Source organism: Chiloscyllium plagiosum, chromosome 21, assembly GCF_004010195.1.
Source record: "Chiloscyllium plagiosum isolate BGI_BamShark_2017 chromosome 21, ASM401019v2, whole genome shotgun sequence".
Taxonomy (NCBI): domain Eukaryota; kingdom Metazoa; phylum Chordata; class Chondrichthyes; order Orectolobiformes; family Hemiscylliidae; genus Chiloscyllium; species Chiloscyllium plagiosum.
Genome location: NC_057730.1, coordinates 50,905,013 through 50,930,412, shown reverse-complemented (window position 1 = coordinate 50,930,412; position 25,400 = coordinate 50,905,013). Strand labels below are relative to the sequence as shown.

Here is a 25,400-nt window from a genome sequence, read left to right as displayed (position 1 = left end):
TAATTCAGATAAATGCGAGGTGCTGCATTTTGGCAAAGCAAATCTTAGCGGGACTTATACACTTAATGGTAAGGTCCTAGGGAGTGTTGCTGAACAATGAGACCTTGGAGTGCAGGTTCATAGCTCCTTGAAAGTGGAGTCACATGTAGATAGGATAGTGAAGAAGGCATTTGGTAAGAGTATTGAATACAGGAGTTGGGAGGTCATGTTGCAGATGTACAGGACATTGGTTAGGCCACTGTTGGAATATTGTGTGCAATTCTGGTCTCCTTCCTATCGGAAAATGTTGTGAAACTTAAAAGCGTTCAGAAAAGATTTACAAGGATGTTGCCAGTGTTGGAGGGTTTGGGCTATAGGGAGAGAATGAATAGACTGGGACTGTTTTCCCTGGAGTATCAGAGCTGAAGAGTGACCACATAAAGGTTTATAAAATTATGAGGAACATGGATAGGATGAATAGCCAAGGTATTTTCCCTTGGGGGGAGTCCAGAACTAGAGGGGTTAGGTTTAGGGTGAGAGGAGAAATATTCAAAAGGGACCTAAGGGGCAACTTTCTCACATAGTGGGTGGTGTGTGTGTGGAATGAGTTGCCAGAGAAAGTGGTGGAGGCTGGTACAATTACAACATTTAAAAGGCATCTAGATGGGTACATGAACAGGAAGGGTTTTGGGGTATATGGGCGAAATGCTGGCAATAGTGTTGGACCGAAGGGTCTGTTTCCATGCTGTATATCTCAATGACTCTAGTGAAAACTTTGTAAGTAGAACAACCTTGAACTGTGCAAAAAAAGGCTTCACAAAAGCTGACACTAACTGAAAAAAGCAAACTACTGAAAGACAGCCTCATATACAGGCTTCATGAAACATGAAGATAAGAGTTTGCATTGAAAATGCAGTGACATATCAATTGATTAGATTCTCTACTGTGTGGAAACAGGCCATTTGGCCCAACAAGTCCACACCGACCCTCCAAAAAGTAATCCACCCAAACCCATTTCCCTCTGACTAATGCACTCAACACTATGGGCAATTTCTCATGGCTAATCCACCTAACCTGCACATCTTTGGATTGTGGGAGGAAACCAGAGCATTCAAAGGAAACCCACACAGACACGGGGAGAATGTGCAAATTCCACACAGACAGTTGCCCGAGGCTGGAATCGAATCTGGGCCCATGACAGGTCCAACACAACCCCATTTTGTTCAACATCTGATCATTTCTAGTCTACCAGAGCAATCTTAGAGTCCACAACACTGCAGTTTCAACAATGGTCATTGAATCTTGTAACTTGGACTGAAGACTTTTCAGTCCGTTTGTGTCAGTGCGTTGAAGGAGCTGTTCAATTATTACCACTCCCTGCTCTTTCCCGATAGTTCAGTAAGGGTTTCCTCTTCAGATGTACATTTGATTGCCTTTAGTGACTCTGCTTCTGCAACTATTTCAGGCAGTGGATTCCAGATTAAAGTAATTTGCTATGTAAAAACATTCTCAATTTCCCTTTGGCTCTTGTACTAATTATCTTAATTTGATGGCTGTAGATGTTACTGAAAGAAAGTGTAAGGTTTATTTTCAACACTGATCTCTATATATTTAGCCCTCGAGAATGGGCAGAATTTAATGAGGCTGTCAGGGATCTTATCCGTTGGCAGGAGAAGTGGGGAGAACCAAATATCGTCTCCTTTCTGGAAAGTAATCTGCACTAAGTGCCAATCAAAGATTTAACTAGACAGACCTGGCTTTGCCCTGCAAAGGATCTTGGGGGATCGAAGATCCTCTTCTCAGAAAAGCTGAACAACCAGAGGCTGGCAACTCTGCATTGCTCAACAATAGGCATAGTGGCTGCTGCTAGTATTGCAGGCACTTGAGCCCCATGCTCACTGAGTGAGCCAGGCCAGAGGTGCATGATGGAGGTGGGGAGGAGAGTAAGGATCACAGTGAGGGCAAGAACGTGGCACTCAGCTTCCAGCTCCCTCAATCTAGCACAGAGTGAAAAACCTTCAGTCTAAGTTGCAAAATTCAATGACCATTGTTGAAAACTGCCCTGCTATGAACTCTAAGATTGTTCCACCAGGTTAGAAATTCAGCTAGTGATAGGGTTGCCTACCTGTCACTGCCCTCACAATGCAACCTCTCATCCTCACGTTTCAGGAAGCTGTATATGAGGTTGTTTCACAGCAGTTGGCTTTCCTTGGGCCATGTTAGCTTTTGAGAAGCAGTGGGCCAATTTTTGCCAAGGTTCAAGGTTGACCTCTTTAAGTAGGTGGTTGCATGATATATCATAAGCTCTTGATCAATGGCAACATGGGAGTCGACCAACAGCCTCAACATCTTTCACTTTACAGGCTTTCTGCAGGGCTGCTATGGGAGGAGGTGGTCCTTAACTGGGGACTAATTGCAGTCAAAAGTGTGGTGCTGGAAAAGCACAGCCAGTCAGGCAGCATCTGAGGAGCAGAAAAGTTGACATTTTGTGCATGAGCTCTTCATCAGAAATGTGATGGTGGGGAGGGGGGATTGGCAAAGGGGACTGAGAGATGGGGGAGGTGCTGGGGTTAAGGTAGCTGGAAACGCAATAGGTAGATGATCATGGGGGAGTGATGGTGATAGGTTGGAGCAGAGGGTGGAGCAGAAAAGTGGGAAGGAAGATAGACAGATAGGACAGTTCAAGAAGGTGGTGCTGAGTTGGAGGGTTGGATCTGGGATAAGGTGGGGGCAGGGGAGATGAGGAAACTGGTGAAATCGACATAGATTCCATATGGTTGGAGGCTCCCAAGGTGGAAAGTGAGGTGTTCTTCCTCCAATCGTTGGCTGGCTAGGATTTGGTGGTGGAGGGGGCCTAAGACTTGCATGTCCTTGGCAGAGTGGGAGGGGAAGTTGAGGTGTTCAGTCACAGGGTGGTGGGGTTGTGTCCGTTGCTCTCAATGTGGTCTCTTCTACACTGGGGAGACAGGACACCAACTTGCAGAACATTTCAGAGAACATCTCTGGGACACATGCACTAAATAGCCCCACTGCTGCATGGCGAATCATTTCAACTCCCCGTTCCAGCAATCCAGAACCTTCGGCTAATGTTCTTGGGACAAGGATTCAAATCCTGCCACGATTGGGGTGGTGAATTCATATCCCATGAATGAATAAATAAGCAATGGGATCTAGTTAGATGCCTGTAAGCATTGACATGTTTACTTCCTGAGCGCACTGAAACCCTAACCACTATTACTTTTATATTTATCTTGGAGAGGAATTGCCTGGTCAGTTTCTCAGTGTGAATGTTAAAAAGAACCCAACAATATGCGTGACAAAGGAGAAACAAAGCACATTTGTTTACTTGGATTCCTAGGGACTAATGAAAAAACTTTGTCGATTGGTAGATTAACAGGAGATTGCAACTAATGATATCAAAACCCTTTATGTCTGAATATATAGTGCACGAGCCAGAGATAAATGAACAACATTACACAAAGGGCCAGAGGTGAGAGAGAGAAACAATTGATTATAAATAGCTGAGGGGCACCATCTAGCAAACTTGGGTCAAGGTGAGGCAGCTAGATATATTACAAAGAATATACAGCAGAGAAACTGTCCATTCCAGCGATTATGTTTCTCAGTCTTTCATTATCTGACTTGACTATCACAGCCCTCTTTTCCCATTTCCCTCATAATCATCTCACATTCCCTGGTATGCATCCATTCATCTTAAAATATAGTCTGCAGTAATGAGCTCCACATTCTCAATATTCTTTTGAGTAAAGAAGTTTCTTCTAAATTCTCGGTTTGGTTTCTTAGTGACTATGTTCCCTCGATGATTTCTATTTCTGCAGGAACACATGCAGTTAGGACCATATACAAGTATCCTGTTGCCACTGATCAAAAGCTCACAAAGGGCCATACGGTGGCTCAGTGGTTAGCACTGCTACCTCAGGGCCCCAGGTTTGATTCCACCCTCGGACGAAACAAATCTTAGCAGGGCTTATACACTTAATGGTAAGGTCTGGGGGAGTGTTGCTGAACAAAGAGACCTCGGAGTGAAGGTTCAGAGGTCCTTGAAAGTAGAGTTGCACCTGGATAGGATAGTGAAGAAGGCATTTGGTATGCTTTCCTTTATTGGTCAGTGCATTGAGTATAGGAGTTGTGAGATTATGTTGCAGCTGTACAGGAGATTTGGATAGGCATATTTGGAATATTGCGTGCCATTCCGGTCTCCTTGCTATCGGAAGGATGTTGTGAAACTTGAAAGGGTTTGGAAAAGGTTTACAAGGATGTTGCCAGGGTTGTAGGATTTGAGCTATGGGGAGAGGCTGAATATACTGGGGCTATTTTCCCTGGAGCGTCGAAGGCTGAGATTTATAAGATCATGAGGGGCATGGATAGGATAAATAGAGAAAGTCTTTTCCCTGGGGTGGGGGAGTCCAGATCTAGAGGCCATAGGTTTAAGGTGAGAGGGGAAAGATTTAAAAGGGACCTCAGAGGCAAGTTTTTCATGCAGAGGGTGGTGCGTGTATGAGGAAGTAGTGAAGGCTGCTACAGTTACAACATTTAAATGGCATCTGGATGGGTATATGAATAGGAAGGGTTTAGAGGGAAATGGACCAGGTGCTGGTAAATGCAACTAGATTAGGTAGGGATATCTGTTCGGCATGGACGAGTTGGGCTGAAGGGTCTGTTTCTGTGCTGTACCTCTCTATGACTATCTGTGTGGAATTTGCACATTCTCCCCGTGTCTGCGTGGGTTTCCTCCCACATGCCAAAGATGTGCAGGTTAGGTGGATTAGCCATAGGAAATGCAGGGATACCGCTGAGTCTGGATGGGATGCTCTTCAGAGGGTCGGTGTGGATTTGATGGGCCAAATGGCCTGCTCCCACACTGTAGGGATTCTGTAAGTAGTGAAACCTATGTGAGCAGGACAACCTGAACATTAGGATAAAGTGAGGTATGCAGATGCTGGAGATCAGAGCTTAAAAATGTGTTGCTGGAAAAGCGCAGCAGGTCAGGCAGCATCCAAGAAGCAGGAGAATCGACGTTTTGGACATAAGCCCTTCTTCATTCCTGAATCATTCCTGAAGAAGGGCTTATGCCCAAAACGTCGATTCTCCTGCTCCTTGGATGCTGCCTGACCTGCTGCGCTTTTCCAGCAACACATTTTTAACCTGAACATTAGCTAAAGGACACTGCTGAAAAACAACCTCATATGTCAGCTTCATGAAGTTGAGGGTTTGCATTGAACTTGAGGTGACACAGGAACAGATCCATCACAAGCTGCATTTTACTCAATATCCGATCATTTGTAGTCTGATGGAACAATTTTAGAGTCCACAGCAGCGCAGTTTTCAACAATGGTCAACTGATTTCAGTTCTGAAGAAGGGTCACTGGACTTGAAACATTAACTCTGTTTCTCCCCCTACAGATACCACCAGATCTGCTGACTTTCTCCAGCAATTTCTGATCTCCGGCATCTGCAATTCTCTGTGTTATTTTAGGTCAGCCCAATTATTGGCTATGATTCACATCCCACAGATTTTTGCATAGCACATGTAAAGCCATCCAGTGGACACTGGGTACATGACTAGATGGTCACTGGTTCAAATATGAAAATATGCAACATAAGATCACGGTTTGAATGATATTAATAACCACTGACACCAGAGGTTTGACATTACCTAGTCTCTTGTAGTCCATCTGTAAAAGTTATTTTGTTCTATATTTGACAATAGATTGTAAAATAACTGAGGCATTTGCCAAGTGGAATTATGGCTGGAATATTATTCCAGAAACCCAGGTAATGTTCTGGTCACATGGGTCACAAGGCAGATTGTGGAATTTCAATTCAGTTTTAAAAACAAATCTGGAAGTAAGTGTCTAATGTTGACCAAGAATCCATTGTCAATTGTTAGGAAAAAAAACCCCATCTGGTTCACTCATGTCCTTTAGGGAAGGAAACTGCCTTGGCTTCCATGTGATTTCAGAGCAATGTGGCTCACTCTTAACTACCCTCTGGACAATTAGGGATGGGCAATAAATGCTTGTCTGGCCAATGACACCCTCATCCCGTGAATAAATAAAAGGAACTGCATTGGGTATGACCATGCCATAGCCACTTGAGACAGAAACCCAGATTCCCCAACGTTTGTCCTGAAGGCTTACCCAGCGAATTGTGAAGGACTGTATTCAACTTTACCGGGAAAAGATCCATTTTGGGAGAAGAGAAATCAAAGGGCCCTACAGTGGCTCAGTGGTTAGCACTGCTGTCTCACAGCACCAGGGTTACAGGTTTGATTCCAGCCTTGGGCAACTGTCTGTGTGGAGTTTGCACATTCTCGTTGTGTGTAGGTTTCCTCCTGGTGCTCTGGTTTCCTCCCACAGTCCAAAGATGTGCAGACAAGGTGAATTGGCTTGTAGTGTTAGGTGCATCAGTCAGAGGGAAATGGGTCTGCGTGGGTTACTCTTTGGAGGGTCAGTGTGGACTTGTTGGGCTGAAGAGCCTGTTTCCACACTGTAGATAATTAATCTATTCTAATTTTGTTTAAAAAAAGTCTTCTCATGTTTTGATTCCTCCCTGGGTAGTTCTGTGTAATCCCTGTCCTCTGCTGGTTGGGGTGTGCGGTTGGAGAGGGGAACTGCAATTCATTTCTCTGCCTCATTAATTTTTTTTTTATGTTGCCGTTTTGAATTGATTGTGAATTTTGTGATTTACACATGAAAGAAGTGAAACTATCACTGTATTCTAACAGATGAAAGGCTTAACAGACAATCAATTTTTCAATGTATAATTTCAGTTACATCACATGCAAATTTTTGCTATAAATTCTGTGTTACGATTGAGCCCTCCACTATCACCTGATGAAGGAGGGTAGCTCCGAAAGTAGTGTGCTTCCAATTAAACCTGTTGGACTATAACCTGGTGTTGTGTGATTTTTAACTCTGGTTTGAATTGCTCGTGTAGTCGGGGAATTGGAAGCTGCGGTGTTTTACACATTGTCTTCGCTCTCTCTCCGTTTCCCCCAGGTCATGTTGGAGCAGATGCAAGGGCTGGCCCACCTTGAGCTGTCAGGCTGCAACGACTTCACGGAGGCCGGCCTGTGGTCCAGCCTGAACGCGCGGATTACCTCGCTGAGCGTCAGCGACTGCATCAACGTCGCCGACGACGCCATCGCCGCCATTTCGCAGCTGCTGCCCAACCTGACGGAGCTGAACTTACAGGCCTACCACGTGACGGACACGGCCATGGCCTACTTCACCGCCAAGCAGGGCTACACCACGCACACGCTGCGCCTCAACTCCTGCTGGGAGATCACCAACCACGGCGTGGTGAACATGGTACACAGCCTGCCCAACCTCACCGCCCTCAGCCTCTCCGGCTGCTCCAAGATCACCGACGACGGCGTGGAGCTCGTGGCGGAGAACCTACGCAAGCTGCGCAGCTTGGACCTCTCGTGGTGTCCACGCATCACCGACATGGCGTTGGAGTATATTGCATGTGATCTGCACAAGCTCGAGGAGTTGATATTGGACAGGTAGACCAAAGCCTACATCTCCGTTGATATTAGTAATGTGGGCAGTTTCATACGCAACAGTGAGACTTATTATTACTGGTCTCAGGTCATTTATCAGTGAAGCCACACACACACACACACACACAGTGAATTTCCAAAGGTCCACACCAGCACCAGCCGTAGGGGTCTCCATTATCTCACAGACAAATCTCCAAATGCACTTACATGCACGGAAGTGATTGTATAAGCTAGCATAGAGATGTACAGCATGGAAACAGACCCTTTGGTCCAACCCATCCACGTCGACCAGATATCCCAACCCAATCTAGTCCCACCTGCCAGCACCCGGCCCATATCCCTCCAAGCCCTTCCTATTTATATACCCATCCAGATGTCTTTTAAATGTTGCAATTGTACCAGCCTCCACCACATCCTCTGGCAGCTCATTCCGTACACATACATGTAAGATTTTGAGAGGTTTGACAGGGTAGATGTGGATTCCCCCAATGGGAGAGTTTAGACCCAAAGCGCATGACCTCAGAATAAGAAGTTCCACATTTGAGATAGAGATAAGGAGGGATTTCTTCTCTCTCAGGCTGCAGGTTGTCCCCAGGTTACGAACAAGTTCTGTTCTGGAGTCTGTTTGCAAGTTGGTTTGTGTACAAGTCAGAAACAAAGCAGGGCAAGTAAAGGGCTGTTTGTACGTACAGGAAAATGTTCATATGACAGATCTTTGAAATGATACTTGCTGTTTGAGGTTGTGTTCATAAGTCAGGGACCTTCTGAAGTGAATCTGTGCAATATGTTGCCATAGAGGCCTGTAGACGTTGGGGAATTAAGTACATTCAAGGCAGAGATGAATGGATTTTTAATCAGGAAGGGGATCAAGAGTTTCTGGGGAAAAGACAGAAAAATAGAATTGAAAATTATTAGGTCAGCCATGTCTCATTGAATGGTGGAGCAGACTCGATGGGCTGAATGGCCTGCTCCTATGTCTCATGGTCTTAACAATAATGCTCGGCAATAACTATGACAATACTTAACCGCCTGGTGACTTTATTCTCCCTCTCTCTTCGCACAGAGGTCTGATTTTAGCTTATGGTCAAAACTCACCCCTGTGTTTGCCCAAGGGTAGGAGGAACTGTAGCACCAACTTTGCACAGCCCAGTTTCATCAAATTGTCACAAAAGCTACCAACATATAAAATATATACATTCACTTGATGAAGTGAGGGTCCCGGTGTGACCATCATGGGCACTTTAAGCAGAAGAATCTGGAAGATGAAGTGTAGTCATTGGAAAGTATTGTTGCTGTCCAAACTCCAAATCCACAGCCAAAACCAGCTTAGTTCTGCTGAGTTTATCTGTTACTCATAAACTGTGATATGAATGAAATTTGTTTAACTGGAAATTAAGTGCATATAATCAGATGACTGGCCGCATTTGTTGTTTCTTTGTCCCATGATTCGTGCGATGTGTGCATGCACATAATATACCCTGTCATTGACTGTGTTTATATTTACTGTTGCTATGCTGCAGAACTATTCTTTTTGCTTATTGATTTACAATAGCTGTCCTCCATGAAGTTCAGCTGTGAACTGGGGAGCTTCAAGGGACATTGTATATACACGGGCTGATTCTGGAGTTGCTAAGGAGCTGAAGAGTAAGAGCAGTAATGGAAAGCTGACAAATGTTCATAATGACAAAAATGTGTCATATCTGAATAAACCAAAAGAACTGCGGATGCTGTAAATCGGAGACGAAAATAGAAAATGCTGGAAAAGCTCAGCAGATCTGGCAGCATCTGCAGTGAGAAATCAGGGATAACGTTTCGGTCCCGTTCTGAGGAAGAGTCACTGGACCCGAAATGTTATCCCTGAGTTCTCTCCACTGAGCTTTTCCAGCAATTTCTGTCTTTGTCTCTGATTTCGATTTCAGTTAGCAACTTTATTAATGAGGTATTTTGGGCATGTGCATATCACTGCAGATATTTTCAGTTGCCAACTGCATTAACCGTAGTTACTGTAATGGATGCTAGATTACCGAACCACCAAAACTCCTTTGATTATTCATATTGCAATATACAGATGCGGATTACCCATCAGGGGTCGTTAATTCTGTTGACTGGGTGGCTGCTTTACAATGTGGAGTGATACCCACAATGTGGGTTCAATTCCAACTGCAGCAGCTGAAGGTACCATAAAGGACTCTCCTTCTCAATGCCCTCCCTTGCCTGAGGTGTGGTGATCCTCAGGTTAAACCACCTGAGAGCCTAGGGACTATGGCAATTATACCTTTTGATATACAAATGGATCAGCAAGTATGTTCCTCTGTAACTCTTCCATTAGCTTCTACTTTCATGACCACTGCAGGCCTTAGGATATTGTTTGTATCTGCTTGACACTTTAAACAGCTTAATATTTTGCGTAGTTATGATCGTCAAACCTAGTTTTGGTTATTTTGGACTTCAACATAGTCAGCGGAAATGGTAACCTTCTGAACGAGTGTTGGTTTATTTATACAAATGTGATATTATTATCGATGTAAATGAACCACTTGACCTGCATAAAATAATCTGACTTCGTATGAGAAAATGATACATGAGATCATGCTTCAGCAAAGGAGAACTTTATCCTCCAGTAATTCAATCCAGAAGAAGAATCTTTTTTCCAAGAGAGACAGCCACTTTAACCATGGCAGATGACTGTGCTAAGGGATGGGTCAGCATTACCAAAGGACTATACTGATGTTCTAAAGACTGGAAGTGCTATTGATTGTTGAGACAGAATCAATGACCTTAACTAATCAGAAAGATCAGGTCTTACGCTAAAAGATTGGAGCGACTGGGCTTGTATACGCTTGAGTTTAGAAGGCTAAGAGGGGACCTGATTGAGGCGTATAAGATTATTAAAGGATTGGACACTCTGGAGGCAGGAAGCATGTTTCCGCTGATGGGTGAGTCCCGAACCAGAGGACACAGTTTAAAAATAAGGGGTAGACCACTTAGAACAGAGTTGAAGAGACACTTCTTCACCCAGAGAGTGGTGGGTGTATGGAATGCTCTGCCCCAGAAGGCTTTGAAGCCCAAGTCTCTGGATCCTTTCAAGAAAGAGTTGGATAGAGCTCTTAAGGATAGTGGAATCACGGGGTATGGGGATAAGACAGGAACAGGATACTGATTGAGGATGATCAGCCATGATCATAATGAATGGCGGTGCAGGCTCGAAGGGCAGAATGGCCTACTCCTGCACCTATTGTCTATTGTCTATAGCATTGAACTCCAAAAGACCGCCAAGGAAATACCTAACAAGCCTGGAGAAAATCCTTGCCCAGATGACTGATTCGCAGATACTATCCGCGCCTTGAAGACTGCTTCAAGAGTTGGTAAGTCATAATCTAAGTTCTGTGTTGCTTTTCAATAAAAATGGATATTCTCTTTATAAAGTATGTATAATGACTGATCATTTATTTATTAAAGTCAACTAATAACTCCCTGCATTGTTCCTTGTTAATGCTGTACAGTCCAGTGTGCGGCCTAATCATGGGAAATCATTTGTATCTCTACAGATGAGCACCCCAGTGAGATGATGCAGGTGATACAGTTTCTGAAGGTGAATAAAACGCACAGGAATACCTCCAGCAAGAAGGATGTGCGATCTGAACTCCAAGCAGGTTGCTTAGAAAAAGGTCAACATGTCAAGTGTGATCAGAACTGTTCTTTGAGCCTTTACCATTCCAACGCAAAGAATACTAGAGAATGGCCTTGCTGACAACATAGAACATTACAGCACAGCACAGGCCCTTTGGCCCTTGATGTTGCGCCGACCTGTGAAATCAATCTGAAGCCTATCTAACCTACACTATTCCATTCTTGTCCATTTGCCTATCCAATGACCATTTAAATGCCCTTAAAGTTGGCGAGTCTACTACTGACAAGGCAGGAGTTGTCTTTCTGCTCTAGCATTTTACACTGATAATGTTAGAGGAGGTCTTTTGTCAAACCCATTTTGCAATGCAATGTGCTTATGGCACTGAACTTAATACCTGGAAGGGTATTACCCTGATGGTGGAGGTCCTTCCTTCTCAGGCATCCACTGCTCACTGGTGGAGACTGCCAGTAGAACAGAAAGATCCCCCTGGTGTCCTTTGTACTGATGATCATTCTTCCCTGCATTGGCTGGAGTACTACCAATGACATCTGCTCCCTTGGCCCTGCTATTACTGTTGGGCTGAAGGTAGGAAGTCTCCCTGCAGGCTTTGGCAATCGTGAGAGCAGCCAGCAGACCACTTTACCAGGAACTATTCCCAACAAACCCCAGGAAATGGTTGTGGTCAGTGTTGCTACCGACTCTCCAGTCAACGGCTGGCCCTATTCCCTGCAATCACTAAACTCCACCCATCCTGTGCCATTTGAGAAACCTTGCTGAAGTAATGTGGCATTGTTGCACAGTATTTAGAGGGGTGTAACTGGCAAAAGCAGCTTGTGTTTCTACTCAACCTGGAGGGCACACTGATAACTCGTCAAGTTTAATCCAAGTACTTCGAAGACCTCACTTTTCAGAGCACACTGTGAATGGGAATCGCAATGTGGCTTTGAAATCACTTTAAAACATTTCCAACCTTGACTGTCACTTTGTGAAAATTTCTTGAATGAGAATTCCTTGCAGAATTCCTGCCAATACTTGGAAATCTATTGATGAATCGAACAAGTCTACATGTATAATAATATCATACATGATCAATATTTAAGTGCATCAAGTAATTGCACTGTGGTTATTTATCTCTGTATAAGTACACAATAAAGGAATCCTCAATCATAAAGGTTTTTGGAGAATTGCTTATTGATATGTTTATATTTTTACATAAAACTAAGAGAAAGGACTATAATTAAGTCATACAAACATCCATTATAAGTGCCTATAAGATTTATCAACCAAGTGAGGAATTTTTAAAATCATTTTTGGTGTAAAAGGTTTCCTCTGTCATCTCCCTCATTTTGGAACTCTTCAGTGGAATGAAATTTCCATTTCAAAGCGGAATATCTTCTGTCAAAGATTCTCCTCTATTTGACACACTTTTATCTTGTTTGACCTGTGGAGTTTCAGTTATGAATGTATTCTGAAGGTGATTAAAGTCATGCCACAAAAAGTTTTACTTGCAACTTGCACAGAAAAGCATGTAGAAGTTTTCTTAATGGAGCACTTCCCCTTAACTTTCAATAGCATTACTCACTCAATCCCTTACTATCGACATCTTGGGAGTTACCATTGACCAGAAATGTAATCTCACCAACTTTTACAGACACATCATTGAAAGTATACAGTCCAGGTGCATAACGGCCTGGTGTGGCAACCAGGACCGTAAGAAACTACACAAGGTTATGTGCCCTGCCCAGACCATCATGGAAGCCAACCTCCCATCCATGGACTCCATTTACACTTCCTGTTGCTACAGAAAGGCTGCCAACATCATCAAAGACCAATTCCATTCCAGTAATGCTCTTCTACAACCCCTTCTGTTAGGCAGAAGATACAGAAGCTTGAACACACACCAACAGGTTCAAGAACAGCTTCTTCCATGCCGTTATTAGACTGCTGAATGGAATCTCTAACTTCAAATAATGTTGATCTTGCTTCACGTATCTCCTGTGCAGTGTAACCTGTATGCCTCACTCTGTCGAAGCACCCAATATTGTTATGTATTGCTTACTATGATCTGCCTGTATTGCTTGCAAACAAGATTTTTCACTGTACTTAGGTACATGTGACAATAAATCAAATCAAATCAAATTCAAGAGCAGATCAGAATCTCGGAATTCTGCAGTGAATGACTCAAATCCTAACTCCTTCACAACATATCCATTATCTACAAGGCGAAGACAAAACCATCATTGAATATTATCCACATGCATGGATCAGAGCAGCAGTAACAATACGGAAGAACTCAACACCATCCAACAATTTTCCAAGGCACCTTTAAAGACATCTCCCAAACTTGTGTAGGAGGATAAAGATAGCAGCTGCAATGGAGACCAGTCACTTCCACATAACTCACCATCCCAGTTTGGAATGATGTTGGCATTCCTTTACTACAGCTCTATTCTGGGACTCCTTTCCTACCAATACCGTGGGTGTATCTACACTACACAGATTCCTGCTGCTTAAGAAAGTGGCTCACCACCACTTTCTCGGGGCAACTAGGGATGGGCAATTCCTACTGGCCATGCCAATGATATGCATATCCCAGGTCAAAAAAAAAGTGTAATATATTCTTACCTATTTTGAATATGATAAAAGTAAGTACGATTCCAGTGATTGCAATAGACCTATGATAGGTATTGAGTGTGTTGCTAGAAAAGTGTGCTTTTCCAGCAACACACTCTCAACTCTGATCTCCAGCATCCGCAGACCTCACTGTCTCCTATGACAGACCTATGCAAAATTGTGAGTGCTTATTTATGCTGTTTGATGGTGCACCACAATTCAACAGTTGTCATAATGGTCATTGAAAACAGTGGCCATTCTATCCCTGAAGATCAGAAGCTGAGGGACCAGTAAGGTGTACTGTGTGAGTATGCAAGGTCTATGCAACTCGCCATATTGGTTTGAGCTCCATCCAGAATGACTGGATGAAGCAACTGTCAGCCCATTTCCAATGGAGTTTTGGGATGTGCATCTGTTATGGGCTCATTCCTGGAACTATCTCACTCTTCCAGGTTTTCTCAGTCTGTTGTGGGTGTGTAGTGCAGCCATGATCATTCCAGGGTCCTCTGCAATTCACCCATCAAAAAAAGCCACATATATATATATATTTATATATATATATAAAATTTATTCACTTGAATGCAAAGCCAGATAAACCATGGCACATTTCACTTCCTCCCCACAGCATTCTTGCCTCATCATTATCAAGATGGGTTTTTTCTGGCAGATTACTCCCCATCCTCTTTGCTTCTGGTGACCTGATTTGCTCTCTAACCAAGCTTCCTGACAATGTAAGAGGATGCAATTTTTCTGGGTCCTCTTGCTCCTCCATTTTGATGCAATAGATCCTGTATGTTTATGGGTTTGTGGCCAAACCTGGCCATGAGCCAAGTACGAGGGCAGCCAATGCAGTCCCAATGTGAAACCCATTGGTAAATACAGGATCAAGGTGAAGAAGCATAACATGTCTGCTATTGTAAAATAAAGGGCTTCATAACTGATGAATATCTTACCAACTGGAATCATTCTTGTTAAAAAAAAATAGAAAGTAAGACACACGACCAGTTAATTAACTTTTGATGCCGTTGGTTGAGGGATAATCTTGGTGTGGACATTAGGAAAATTCCCATACTGCTCATCAAATTGTGCCATGAAATACTTTGGGCTGGATCTTACCTTATTTTTTAGCTTTGCGCGAGTTGTATTGAGTTTTCAGGAGGGCTTATCACTGCAAGATCTAGCAAGTTTTCTCACCCTATCTTAAAAAATTTGGTTGAAACACAGAAAAATAGAAAACAGGAGCAGGAGTAGGCCATTCGGCCCTTCGAGCCTGCACCACCATTCAATATGATCATGGCTGATCATGCAATCTCAGTATCCTGTTCCCTCTCTGTCTCTATACCCCTGGATCCCATAGCTGCAAGAGCCATATCCGGCTACCTCTTGAATATATCTAGTGAACCAGCCCCATCAGCTTCCTGCGGGAGAGAATTCTACAGGTTCACAGCTCACTCATCTCATGGCTTACACCTTATTCTTAGATTGTGAAGTCTGAGAAGTACATGCCAGAATAGGATTGATTCATATTTTGGCACAACTATGAATCAAAGCCACCTTAGCTGGTGTGGAGTCAAAGCAAAATTGCTCAATTGCAAATTTACAAAATAATGCGGAGGTATCAGACCCCTCCACTCCCATCAGCAGATTTGCTGTTGAAAGCTTGGAATAGTAAAGGGAATAAATAATGTAAAATGTGATAGTCATTAGGGTAGAAAGTGTGAGCATTGCTATATTTGTGTGAAATACGCTGTGTTGCTTTTGCACAAACACTGTTAGCTCTGTAAGGTTCATAAAGAAATGGCACCTGTTGCATAAAGGATTAGGACCCTGAGCAACCTTATGATGATGTCACCAAGCTGCACATTATTAAGTGCAAATACCACAGTGTGGGCAGAGTTAGAAAACTTTGTAAGCTGCACTACAGTGATGATTCAGAGATGCCAGTGTTGGACTGGAGTATACAAAGTTAAAAATCACACAACACCAGGTTATAGTCCAACAGGTTTAATTGGAAGCACTAGCTTTCAGAGTGCTGCTCCTTCAGGTGCTTGTGGATTATAAGATTGTGTGATCTTGTATAGTTACATGAGGTAATAACTGATATCCTGCCTACTTTTGTTTTGTTTTTACAGAAGAAGAGACTTCTTTAAAATGCTAGGGAAGCAAATTGTCAATTGGGAAGGAAGAATAGATGGAGGTTAGGAGAATTAGCATTTCAGGCAAAAGCCCTTCATCAGGAATTCTTCATGAAAGGCTTATGCCCGAAACGTCAATTCTCCTGCTCCTCGGATGCTGCCTGACCTGCTTTGCTTTTCCAGCACCACGCTCTGTGTGTACAGAACCCAACCTCATAGCGTGACAACAAACCACATGATAAATCATCACCAATTGTAATCTCTGCTCTGTTTTCATCAAATTGGCCCATTCTAAAGGCAGAGTAAAGGACTCAAAGCTTGTTTTACTTTTGCTTTGGAGGCTTACTGGTACGTTATGGTCTGGCCTTGTGATGTCTGAAACAGGAGTAAAGAGAAGACAGATTGGTTAATTAAAAAATCTTCTCTGTTTGAGCCAGTTCATGTGACAAGAGGATAAAGATGGCTTTGTAGTGTCTCCATAAGGTTGCACAATCAGATGCTATTCTTGTGATGGGTTTGGGATCAGATTCCACCTTGTGACTGAGCATGAAATCCTTGTGATGGAACATAAAATGTAATAGATTTAAGTGCTTTGTGGGGAACTTATATTGCATTAAGCAAACCAAAGAACCTCACCAATCATGTTTATTGAAATCAGCAATGAAGCAGCGCATTGGGCCCATATGGAAAAGCTAATCATTTATCACAATGCTGACAGGAGCAGTAACATTAGCCCTCAGCAGTGATAAAATGAAACACCCACTCTGTGAATATATAAAATTGTTATATCCCCGCCAACTGGCACTTAGCAATGCAAAACAGCAAGTAAACTATCCATATCTTGAGTTCAGGAACAGATGTGCTGTAACCAACAATACCACGATTTTTCTCTCGTGGTTTCAGCAGGTGCCTTAGAGAGAGACCAACAATCTCTGTTCTGCCCATTATGTAGAAACATTAAATGATTGACATTGCTTCATATTCTTTGTTTCCTCAAATAAGACCATGAAAAACAGATTCAACTTTGGGATTTACAGTCCTAGTAACCATATGTTTCCAAATATTAAATTTTGAAATTGACAGAATTTTAATGCTTAATTCCAGATTTGAATCAAATTTGACAGTTTTAACCATATAATTAAGGCCTCCCTCTCAATAATTGCATTTAACTCCATTGTAAAAATATAAGAAATTATTGGAAAGAAGAAAGGTCATTTGGCTCTGCTATTCAATAAGATCATCCCTGATTGTTCACCTAACTTCCATATTCCTATACTATCCCAATATATTTTAATTCCCTTCAGATCTAAAAATCCATCTAACTCTATCCCAGGTACTCTAAATGATGATCAGACACAACTTTTCTGAGGTAGAAAGCCCAAAACGATTGTTGGCAGCAATCATTAGTGCGATGGTTCACACATAAAATTTCCCAAGAGATTCAAAGGTAAACAGGCTTTGTTTAAAGTTGTATAAAACATTGTTTCAGCCTCACTTGGAGTGTTGTGTCTTGTTCTTTAAGAAAAATGTGAAGTCATTAGCGAGAGGGCAGTAAAGCTTCACAAGGAAGGGTTCCAGCGGGGGGAAACTTCAATAGAGGAGAAAAGCGGATAGATCAGAGAGTTGGGATTATTTTTCTGGAGAAGGGAATTCGAGAGGAGACATGATACAGATGTTCAAAATCATGAGGGGTCTGGACAGAGTTCTCACTGGTGATGGAATCAAGAAATATTTGATTCCTACATCCAAATTGTTACTTTATATTCTGATGAGCTGGGGTCCAAGCATTGATTCCCACAGTGCCCCACTCATCACTGAATTTCATGACCCATTTATTTCTACTTCCTGCTTCCTGTTTTCTAGCTAATTCTCGGTCCATGCCAACATATTGCCACCAATCCCATGTACTTTCATTTTGCATACTGACCTCTTGCCTGGGAGTTAATCAAAAGCTTTCTGTAATGCCCCACATCCACTAATCCAGCCTCATCTATTTGACCGATTACCCATGCTCAAAAAGCTCCGAAAGGTTTGTCAAAGATGATTTTCCTTTATAGATCCATGTTGACTTTGTTTAATCCTATTGGTATTTTTCTAGGTGTCCTATCATTACATCCTTTATAATAGATCCTAGCATTTCCTGACAACTGGTGCTAGGCTTAACCATCTGTAAATCCTAGTTTTCTCCTCCCCTCTTTGAAACAATGGGATTATATCTGCCTCCCTCCAATCTGCCCAGACGACTCCCAAATCTAAAAAAGTTTTGAAAATGGCAACCGATACATCACTATTTGCATAGCATTCTCCTTTGGTACATTGGGATATAGATTATCAGGCCCAGGATTTATTAGATTTCAGCCCTTTTAATTTCCTTAGCACTACTTTTCTTTACTAGTCCTAACCTCCATCTATTCCTCCTTCCCAATCAACAATTTGCTTCCCTAGCATTTTAAAGAAGTCTCTTCTTCTGTAAAAACAAAACTAAAGTAGGCAGGATGAGACAGACATGGCTCCAACCCTGCCCGAGGTCTCCTAATGAGCAAGGAGCAGGTCCCAGGCTTAATCCCCCAATCCAGATTGGTAGACCTAGCCGAGACTCCAGGTCTGTGACTAGGCCTGGGCGCTTGACGATGGTGAGTTTGGTTCCAGCACAGGTTCCTGCGTCATCGACGGTGGCTGCGTTGGTGAGGTCGGCCCAGTGTGAACACATGGTAATGAAGCGTGGTGGCTCTTTGCTCCAGCAGCAGTGGAGCGCAGTTACAGCAGTGTCGTTGGTTTAGTGGCATAGACATGTGGAACTAGGCTGGAGGAGCCTGGATCCAGGCCCAGGGCTGATCTACAAGCAGGAGCTATTACAAAGACCACCTAAATCTATTGAGATAAGACCACAAGATGAACTTCACTGTTTAATTTTTCTGGCTGTATATTTCTGTGTTTTGGTTTATTTTTCTGCATTTCAAGATGGCGCCAGAGAGCTGCGACACTAAACAATATCGTATTTGGAATAAATACACGTGATAATAAATAAACCAAATCAAATTTTTATTCACATTTTGTGTGATGACAGGAGAGTGTTAGCAGCAGAGAGAAATCTCAATGTGTATTAGTCTGGTGATGATCAAAAATAGTGCTACAAGGCAGCATTGCTGCAGGGATAAGATAACACATTCCTGATGAAGGACTTATGCCCGAAACGTTGACTGTCCAGCTTCTTGGATGCTGGCTGACTTGCTGCGCTTTTCCAACACCACACTTTTCGACTCTGATTCTCCACCATCTGCTGTCCTCACTCTCTCTTATAATAACACAGGCCAGTTCTCTCACAATATCTAACATAGAAATGCATTATGCCACAAAACTATGTTTCCTGTCTTTTTTTGAAATAAAATTGCACATCTCCTGTGCTTTAATTCAAGCTTGGAGATTTTTGTTTTCATTTCTCTTAAATGCAAAATTGACTCCCCAACAAGTCTATCGAGCACTCATTACCATGGATTATTCAACTGCAGAGGGGCTCCTTGCAGATGAATTGCATCCACAGGCGGGAAAGTAATCTGCCTCCTTACTCTCATTTTAACTTTAATTCGAAAAATGAGACTGTGTGGTGGCTGATGAAATAATGATGAATGATCTTAATTCACAAGAAATGAGGTCGCGTGAGCAGCAGCTCTCCTCATGCATAAATGGGAACCTGTTTATATGTTGAGGAGACAAGTGATTGATTAAGGACCCACCCACATGCATCATGTTTGTCCTGGAATTACTTAAGCTATCACACAAGGAAAGGAGTCTTCTCTCTAGTGATTGTAATCATTGAATTTTACCCACCTGCTTGTTTCCTATTGTTCATACATTAGAAAACCCTACACTTTGAGCAGTTCAACAACTACATATAGGCTGTTAGGTCAATCATTTATTTAATTCATGATTGGTGTAAACATCCCACAATAGTGGATTAAGGAAAGCTGATCACTTTGCCTCATGTGTTAATCAGTTCCCTGATTCAAAGCCAATATAGAGCTTGCTGCAATGTTCATTACACTGTATTTAGCATAATGGATAACTGGGTATTACAATCTAATCAAGGGGCTCAAGCCGGGATTAAGAGCTGTGATATCAATTCTGCAGGTTCTGAAAGAAATCATCTGTCCGAACATAGATTATCTAAAGAATAATGGCTATCTGAAAGTGATTGAGTGAATGTAATCGCCTCAGGAGTCCAGATGACATTTACATTAACCCTCCGAAGGCCACAATGAGATTGTACCAGCAATGGCCTCCTGTGCAGCCATTAGTTTTACAATACAGTCATTGGATTTTTCAGCACTGGTTTCATTTTATTTTCATTTTGGGTTTTACTTTCCTCCGGCAATAATAGGAATTGAATTTAAGAAGCTGGAAACCTTATTAAAAAGTGCTCAATTTTTTTTATTGTGATGCTCCCAGACAGTGATACTGAAGTTAAGAATGCATTGTTTAAATTACAGTGAGATTTCATTTCATTGCATTGTACAACGTAAACAAATTATCCAAGGTTTATCATATATGCGTTCATTAAGGCAGTGTCCTTTGAGTTTACAGCTGATGACTGGGAAATAAAACACTGTGTTTATTGTAACTAACAATGAACCTGCATTCTAAAATAGAACCCATGAATCATCAGAGCTAACGGCCCAAAGACAGAAAATGATGTAGCTAGTGCTTTCTGCTTGACTTGTGAAATGACTGGCTGATAGTTATGTTTGCTGATGAGTCTGCAGGATTATGTGCTTACAGACGACTGAGCGACCAACTCCTTAAATGGTACTTTTTTACAGAATAATGGTACTTTGTACAGAATCTTAATATAGCCAATTTTAATTTAACCTGCTGGTGAAGAACTGAAGGGAACGGACATCACTGGATCTATACTCCCAATTGTTCTCATTTTAACAAGTGCAGTGAGTAATCCCAGGCACAAAGTAACCTCCAGCCATCCCCTTGGGATTCCCAATCGGGGAGTTAGATTAAACTTACACCATAGCTAGTTCCTGGTGCATCTAGACTCAGGCTCCCTCACTTCACTGAGGTGTTATTGATTTCTGTTTCAAATTCACTTTGCATGTTCTCTGGGGGAAGCCAAAGAAACCATTATGGCTCATCATGTTTCACCCAGAAGTGAATTTGACCTCAGGGATCACCAAAGGTCAGTGAAAATGATAAGCAGTAAATGTTAAACGTGCATTTCTTTTTTTGTAACACTCGGAAACTACACATAGATGTGGCACTAAGGTGCCATGGCGAGATAATCAACGTAAAACAGCGCTGTTTTAGTTTACATTGGATTCCAATGAACAAAATATAATCTGACAGGAATTTAAAAAAAAACAAGTATTGGAAATTAAAATTAAAAAACAGAAATCATTGAGAATGAAGAGCAAATACAATCAACAATCTAAAGACAATATTAGGTTAAAAAACCCATAAGAATCATGGATACTGTAAATCAGAAACAAAAACAGAAATTGCTGGAAAAGCTCAGCAGGTCTGGCAGCATCTGTGGAGAGAAACCAGAGTTAGCATTTCTGTTAACCAGTTCCGAGGAAGGGTCACTCAATCCAAAACGTTAACTGATTTCTCTCCACAGATGCTGCCAGACCTGCTGAGCTTTTCCAGCAATTTCTGAGACTATTAGGTGAATGTCTCCACTAAAATTCCTGTCTTAGTCTCTAAATTTGTAAAACCTACTGCAAGTTCTGAATGATCTCACCCTTGAACTTCCTAATATAAATCAAAGAACTGCAGGAGCTGGAGATTTGAATTAAACAAAAACAAAAATTGCTGGAGAGAGGGACTCAGCAGGACTAGTAGCGTCTGTGAACAGAGAAGCAGAACTAATGTTTCAAGTCCAGTGATCCTTCTTCAGAACTAGAATTATCGAAATGGTTTGTTAGGTCTGTATGAAGTTCTGTTTCAAACCATTCAATATTTGAATGAATCTTTATATTTAGTGAAGGGAATGTGCAAAACCAAAACTTGATCAAAGACTTTGCGAAGGTATTGGTAGCTAATGTTGAATTAATAGCAGAATTTTCTGCCAAGCTGTTTTGCGCAGAGTCAGCAAAGAGTGCTGGAGGCAGAGCAAAAGGCTATCTCGAAAGCATGTTCAGTTTGGGCCAATGCTGTAACCTCTACTTCATGGCCTGAGAAACCCCATCAATGTCGTCTTTGTTTTGATTACCACTGAAATTCTGAACATAGATAGAACATAGAAAAGTACAGCACAGAACAGACCCTTCGGCCCAGATGTTGTGCTGACGATTATTTCTGATCTAAAATAAAATAACCTACGCACCCCTCAATTCACTGCTATCCATGTGCATGTCCAGCAGTTGCTTAAATGTCCCTAATGACTCTGCTTCCACCACCACCGCTGGTAATGCATTCCATGCGTTCACAACTCTCTGTGTAAAGAACCTACCACTGACATCTCTATACCTTCCTCCTAATATCTTAAAACGATGACCCCTCATGCCAGTCAATCCTGCCCTGGGGAAAAGTCTCTGGCTATTGACTCTAACCATTCCTCTCATTACCTTGTATATCTTGATCAGATCATCTTTCTTCCTCCTTCTTTCCAGAGAGAAAAGTCTGAGCTTAGTCAACCTCTCTTCGTAAGACAAGCCCTCCAGTCCAGGCAGCATCCTGGTAAACCTTCTTTGCACCCTCTCCAAAGCCCCTGTATCTTTCCTATAATAGGATAACCATGGGCGGCATGGTGGCACAGTGGTTAGCACTGCTGCCTCACAGCGCCAGAGACCCAGGTTCAATTCCTCTCTCAGGCGACTCTCTGTGTGGAGTTTGCACATTCTCCCCGTGTCTGTGTGGGTTTCCTCTGGGTGCTCCGGTTTCCTCCCACAATCCAAAAATGTGCAGGTTAGGTGAATTGGCCATGCTAAATTGCCCGTAGTGTTAGGTGTAGGGGAATGGGTCTGGGTGGGTTGCACTTCGGCAGTTCGGTGTGGACTTGTTGGGCTGAAGTTGTTAATTAATTGGGCTGAAGTTGTTAATTAATTTAATTTAAACCAGAATTGGACACAATATTCCAAGTGTGGTCTCACCAGGGTCTTGTTGAACTGCAGCAAATCCTTGCGGCTCTTAAACTCGATCCCCCTGTTAATGAAAGCCAAAACACCATATGCTTTCTTAACATCCCAATCCATTTGGGTGGCAACTTTGAGGGATCTTTGCACTTGAACACCAAGATCCCTCTATTCCTCCACATTGCCAAGAAACCTGTCTTTAATCCTATATTCAGCATTCAAGTTCGACCTTTCAAAATGCATCATTTCGCATTTATCCAGATTGAATGGCATCTGCCATTTCTCAGCCCAGCTCTGCATCCTGTCTATGTCGCATTGCAGCCTGCAATAGCCCTCAATACTATCAACATACTGTGAACTATGCAAAGCTACTGGCAGGAAGGATCAGTTTTGAAGAGAAGACTCAAAATGCTAATTAGGATTGCTGCTGAACCCTAATAGCCCTTGAGAAGCTGGTATTGAGTCACCTTTGACGTACTGTTGCAAATGCTGCCCATCATCTTATGAATAAATAAAAGTAACATGACAATTACAGTCAACTGTTCTTTAAGAGAAAGCCAAAGACAAGAGGTTCAGCTACCTCAATTCTGACAGGTGTACATTGATATTGCATCTTTTAAATAAACAATACTTTTTCGTGAGCCAGTATACGTTTTTCAAAGAGAATTGTGATGTGGAAACAAACTGTTGAGGTCAGTGTGGGTTGTACTCTCTGGTGGAGGTATTAATTGCGCCAGGAAAACCACTTCCCTTCAGAAAGTGAACTCAACCCGCACACGCCCATGAAGACACTATAATGAGGATGTCCTTCCTTATGTTAATTCATTATTAAATAACTTCCATTCTGCTGACAGCAAACCTAATTAAACATTCATGCTTCAAATTTGCCATAAGTAATAATGAGAAGTGGCTTGCGAAATCCAAACTCCTTACACCTCAGGATACCATTCTAACTGGAACATTCTGGAATTAGCTTTGCATGCAAGTGGTAGAGGTCAAAGAATAGACTTAAATTTCTCAATGTGGATATAGTGCATGCATTTAATCTTTTCAGTTGGATCAGCAAGCAGGAAGCATCATATTTTCTATAATGCATCTCAAATTATCAACGGATTCTTTAGAGTTATACATGCAAACTTCAGTTATAGAGCACAGGAACAAACCCTTCGGTCCAACTTGTCCATGCCGCTGGTTCTGAGGTGCTGGGGCGCTGGTACTGAGCATCCAGTCAAATTGTAAATTGATTCCGTGGGTGTCCACGCACTAGATTTTCAACATCTCAGTCAGCCTCTTTCAGAGAAAGAACAGGAGTTTGAAACATGGAAGTATCACTCCCTGCTTCCACGGAATGTGTGGTGCAGTGGTAGTGACCCTACCCCTAGATTGAGAGACCCGGGCTCAAGTCCCACCTGCTCCAGAGGTGTGTGCTAACATGTCTGAACACGTAAATTTGCAAAATAGGATAAATTAAGAAAAAGAACATTAATATTGTCTGATTTTGCATTATAGTTAACTTGGCTAAATATCCTTCAGTCACAACAGCAAATGTGAAGGTCTTTTTCCTGGAAACAATGTCGGTCAGAGAACATGTCTGTCCAAAAATAAACAAGAAGGTTGCTAACAGACAGAAATAATGGAAATAAATTTTGAAAGCTATTTCTTGTGTTTTGCTCCATAGCGACACCGAGTGTGAGAAATGCTGTACAATCTGTTGTATAGGTAGAGATTATGCAATTTAACTTCCTTTAATGTCCCATTAAACCAATTAAGGGGAGGCAATGGCTAGTGATGCTATCATTGGCCTATTAATCCAGGGAGCCAGGTAATGTACTGGGTACCTGAGTTCAAATCCCACCAGGGCAGATGATGGAGTTTGAATACAATAATAAAAAATGGAATTAAGGGTCTAACGATGACCATGAAGCCATTGTTGGGAAAAACCCATCTGGGTCACTAATGTCCTTTAGGGAAGGAAACTGCCATCCTTACCTGGTCTGGCCTATGTGCGACTCCAGACCCACAGCAATGTGGTTGACTCTTAACTGTCCTCTGGGCAATTAGAGATGGACACCCTCATCATATAGTCAACATGGCTTTGTGAGTGGGAAATTATGTCTCACAAACTTGATTGAGTTTTTTGAAGAAGTAACAAAGAAGATTGATGAGGGCAGAGCAGTAGATGTGATCTATATGGACTTCAGTAAGGTGTTCGACAAGGTTCCCAATGGGAGACTGATTAGCAAGGTTAGATCTCATGGAATACAGGGAGAACTAGCCATTTGGATACAGAACTGGCTCAAAGGTAGAGACAAAGGGTGGTGGTGGAGGGTTGTTTTTCAAACTGGAGTCCTGTGACCAGTGGAGTGCCACAAGGATCGGTGCTGGCCACTCTACATTTTGTCATTTACATAAATGATTTGGATGCAAGCATA

General features: G+C 42.3%; 1 protein-coding gene across 3 annotated transcripts in view; it reads left to right on the top strand.

Annotated features, from left to right (window-relative positions):
* fbxl16 (F-box and leucine-rich repeat protein 16) overlaps nt 1-25,400 on the top strand; it is a 164,774-nt gene that overhangs the window by 109,889 nt on the left and 29,485 nt on the right. For all 3 annotated transcript variants that reach the window (XM_043712052.1, XM_043712050.1, XM_043712051.1), the window contains exon 3: nt 7,002-7,510. In XM_043712052.1, the coding sequence (XP_043567987.1) occupies nt 7,002-7,510 (509 nt within the window). The remainder of the gene's footprint in view (nt 1-7,001; nt 7,511-25,400) is intronic.